Source organism: Theropithecus gelada, chromosome 16, assembly GCF_003255815.1.
Source record: "Theropithecus gelada isolate Dixy chromosome 16, Tgel_1.0, whole genome shotgun sequence".
Lineage (NCBI taxonomy): Eukaryota > Metazoa > Chordata > Mammalia > Primates > Cercopithecidae > Theropithecus > Theropithecus gelada.
Genome location: NC_037684.1, coordinates 23,562,074 through 23,565,557, shown reverse-complemented (window position 1 = coordinate 23,565,557; position 3,484 = coordinate 23,562,074). Strand labels below are relative to the sequence as shown.

Sequence of the window (3,484 nt, the reverse complement as noted above, 5' to 3'; positions counted from 1 at the left end):
GTGGTGGCATGTGCCTGTAATCCCAGCTACTTGGGAGACCGAGGTAGAATTGCTTGAACCTGGGAGGCAGCGGTGGCAGTGAGCCGAGATCATGCCACTGCACCCCAGCCTGGGTGACAGAGCGAGACTCTGTCTCAAAAAAAAAAAAAAAAAGAAAAAGAGCCCTATCAATCATCAATCAGTTGCAATGTGTGTACCTTCTTTGTATCCTGATTCAAACAAATACACTGTAAAATATATATATATATTTACAAGAAATTGGAAATTTGAACACTAGAAGTTTGATATTAAGGAATTTTATTGATGATGTTAATAACTGAACATGTTATGTAATTATGTTAAAAAGACTCATTATCATTTAAAGATACACACTGAAATATTGATGGATGAAATTAATCAGGAGGGGTATAGAAGAAACTAGATTGGCCCTGAGTTGATAATTGTTGAAGCATGGTGACAGATACATGGGGGCTTATGACAGTATGCTGTAAATTTTTCAAACTAAGAAGTTTAAAGACCCTCCTTCCCACCCCTAGGCCCAATAGACAGAAGGTGCTGTGTGTGTTACAAGCAGCAGGCTGCAAACCAGACAGCTCTGAGTGGGAAGATCCTCTGATGGCTGAGGGGTCTGAGGAGGGTTTCTGGGGACTTTCTGGCTTGTGGGACAGTCCCTGGCTCCCCTGAATTGGGCAAGGAAGATCCGATGGGGAAGTGGCTGCAGCTTTTCATTAAGGAAGGCTGGCCTCCAAGGGCCTGGTGACACTGGGGCCAGGCACTGCTACCTTAAGACAGCTGAGTGGGTGGCTCCAAAAATAGTTAGGGGGACAGTGGGGGGCGGGGAGTCACATGGAGAGGCTCAGGGATGAGGCTGGGCAGCTGCCCGGGCGCTGGCACTTCTGCCTGCTCCCCCAGAGCCCTCAGACTCTCCCTCTGCATCCAGAACCTTTCTTCCTCCCTCCCTCTGTCTCTGAGAAGACAGAGAGATGGCCAGGTGATGCTGGGACAAATGCCACCTTGCCCGAGGGGACGCTGACTCTGGAATTTGGTGACTCTCCAGGGATGAGCAGGTCAATCGGGTGGAGAGAGAGAGAGAGGAAGGGACAAGGACTGAATAACCTGCCTACCAGTCACCCCATCTGCAGGCCAACACCTGTGCCCGTAGGCTGGACCCAAGCGATCCTTGCCTGGAGTATTTTGTTGTCATCTTGAGGCCCTGGAGGAGCGCTCACACAGGCATCAAGGATTTGGGAACCCTGGCAGCCATAGGTCCCTGCTCCCTTCTCAGGGCACCTGGGGAGAGTGCCCCTGTGCCTGCCCTAAGTAGGAGACCTGGGGAGAGGACACCCTGCCCCATCACCCCTGGACTGAGATCCTTTGGCAGAGGCAGGAAGGAAGGGCAAGCGGGGCCGGCAAGTACATCGGCAGTTGTCATTGACTGAGTCAGGCACTGGGCTAAGCCATCTGCCTGCATTCTACTCATCAGCAATGTGGCCTTGCGGAAGGTATACACCCCTGTGCCTCAGTTTTATCATCTGTTAAATGGGCACAGTAATAATACCTGCCTCATGGAACTGCTGAGGGGGTGGAATGAGGTAATATAGGTAGATATATGTAAGACTCTCAGCACAGTAACTGGCAGGGCTAGCTGGTATTACCCACTGGCAGGTGACCTCCACGTGGGCAGAGGTTTGCCTACCTCTGCAACTTCAATGTCTGATACATAGCAGGTGTTCCATAAATATGCACTGCATTCATTACTTTGTGGAGTCCTCACAATGATGCCAAGAGGCAAGCACTATTCTTGCCAGTTTATAGTTGTGGAAATGGGCTAGAGGGCAAATGGCACACTCAAGGCTGCATCCCCAGCAAGTGGCCAAGGTGGGACTCGTGCCCACCTCCAGGCTTCCGAGTCTGTGCACTGAGCCCTGACTCCATGGGCCAGAGAAGGCGCCTCCTCCGCTCAGCTGTCTCTACCTGGCTGGTCCTGTCCCGGGCTTGCTAGACTTCCAACTGAAGTGCTTGGACTGGGGATAAAGGCTGGGTGGATGGCACCTACATTTGCTGTTAAGGAAACTGCCACCAGCCGGCTACACCTACTAGTTTCCAGGCCCTGTGCCAGGCCCAAGGATACAAACATGACAAGATCCTAGTCTTCGAGGAGCTTGGAGCAGTGTTGTGCGGTGGGATTGTGCCCAGGAAAGCACGCAGGGGCTGAGGGGTCACCCAGCTTGGCCTAACAGCGGAAGGGAGGTCAGAAAGGCTTCAGAGAGGAGAGGACATCTGTGCAGAGTCTGGAAAGGTGACTGGAAGGTTGCTGCTTGAATCAAGATGGGAAGGGAACTGCAGGCAGAGGGAACAGCCTGGGTGATGGCATGGAGACTTGAGAGAGTCTGCCAAGCTAGGCAGGAGCGGAGTGAGGCTGGGCAGGGGCCTGGGGTTGGGAAGGTGGGGGCAGAGGATGGGATTCTAGACCAACTGGCCAGTTTCAGGACAGGCCAGAAAGCCACCAACTGGAGATGAGCTGGGAACTCAGGGGCCATGAGAAGCATTAGAGTTTTAAGGAAGGATGGAGGTGGCCAGGTTGGTGGTTTAGAAAACACTGTGGCCACTGGAGGGGACGATCGGAGGGACAATGAATGTGACGAGCGTGTCTATCCCAGATTCAGTGCCTGCTCCAGGCAGGGAGGGGAGGCTGATGCTGGCACCCAGCTGCCCCAAGCCACCTCCCTCCTTCCCTCCTCTCCTCCCTGCCCCCTGTCTCTGTCATTCATGGGGCGGGCCAGGCCAGACAGCCATGGCTGTGACACTCTTCTGGACTCCTCTCCTCGTGGGCAAGTTGGGGCCTTGCTCAAGGGGGAGGCCTGGGCTGAGGGGGTAGGATTTAGGGGTGGTAAGATGGAGGTATGGAGGGCCCGCAGAACAGGGATCTGGGTTGGGTGAGGCAGGGGTCAGAAGGGCTTTGGGGTGTTAATGCCATGGCCAGCTGGGGTTCCAGGGAATGGGGCTGGGAGCTGGGCTCTGGGATGAGGGGGCTGGGAGCTCTGAGAGCTGGAGGTGTCCTAGGGCGGGGGTGGGTTTGACAGCGCAAGCCCAGAGGGTCGCGGACCCTTTAATGAGCTGGCTGGGCAGCAGCTTCTGAGCCCAGAGGCTAAATTTGGCCCTGGGAGGGAGGGTGGAGCTGGCGGCCAAGTCCTCTGCTCCTCTCCTGGGCTTAGGATTCCTTTTGCTCAGCTCCTACTGGCCTCTAGGGCAGGCCTTTTCCTTCCCTGTATTTCAGGGGAGGAAGGTGGGGTCTCCAGGCACAGAATGGCTACCCTTCCCCTTCTGTAGGCTCCGGGCCCCCTCTTCCTCTCATCCGGGCTCTTGGGCATTTAGCATGGGATTCTTTTCCCAGTGCCTTTCACACTCTCACACACACCCCCCCCACACACACCCTCACACACACCCTCACACATCCTCACACACATCCTCACACACTCCCCCC

The 3,484-nt window shown here is 54.7% G+C and overlaps 1 protein-coding gene across 2 annotated transcripts in view; it reads left to right on the top strand.

The window, feature by feature from the left end:
- Window positions 1-2,744: 2,744 nt before the first annotated feature.
- SGCA (sarcoglycan alpha) overlaps window positions 2,745-3,484 on the top strand; it is a 12,017-nt gene continuing 11,277 nt past the window's right edge. For both annotated transcript variants that reach the window (XM_025361644.1, XM_025361643.1), the window contains exon 1: window positions 2,745-2,831. In XM_025361644.1, the coding sequence (XP_025217429.1) occupies window positions 2,795-2,831 (37 nt within the window). In that variant the 5' untranslated portion in view covers window positions 2,745-2,794. The remainder of the gene's footprint in view (window positions 2,832-3,484) is intronic.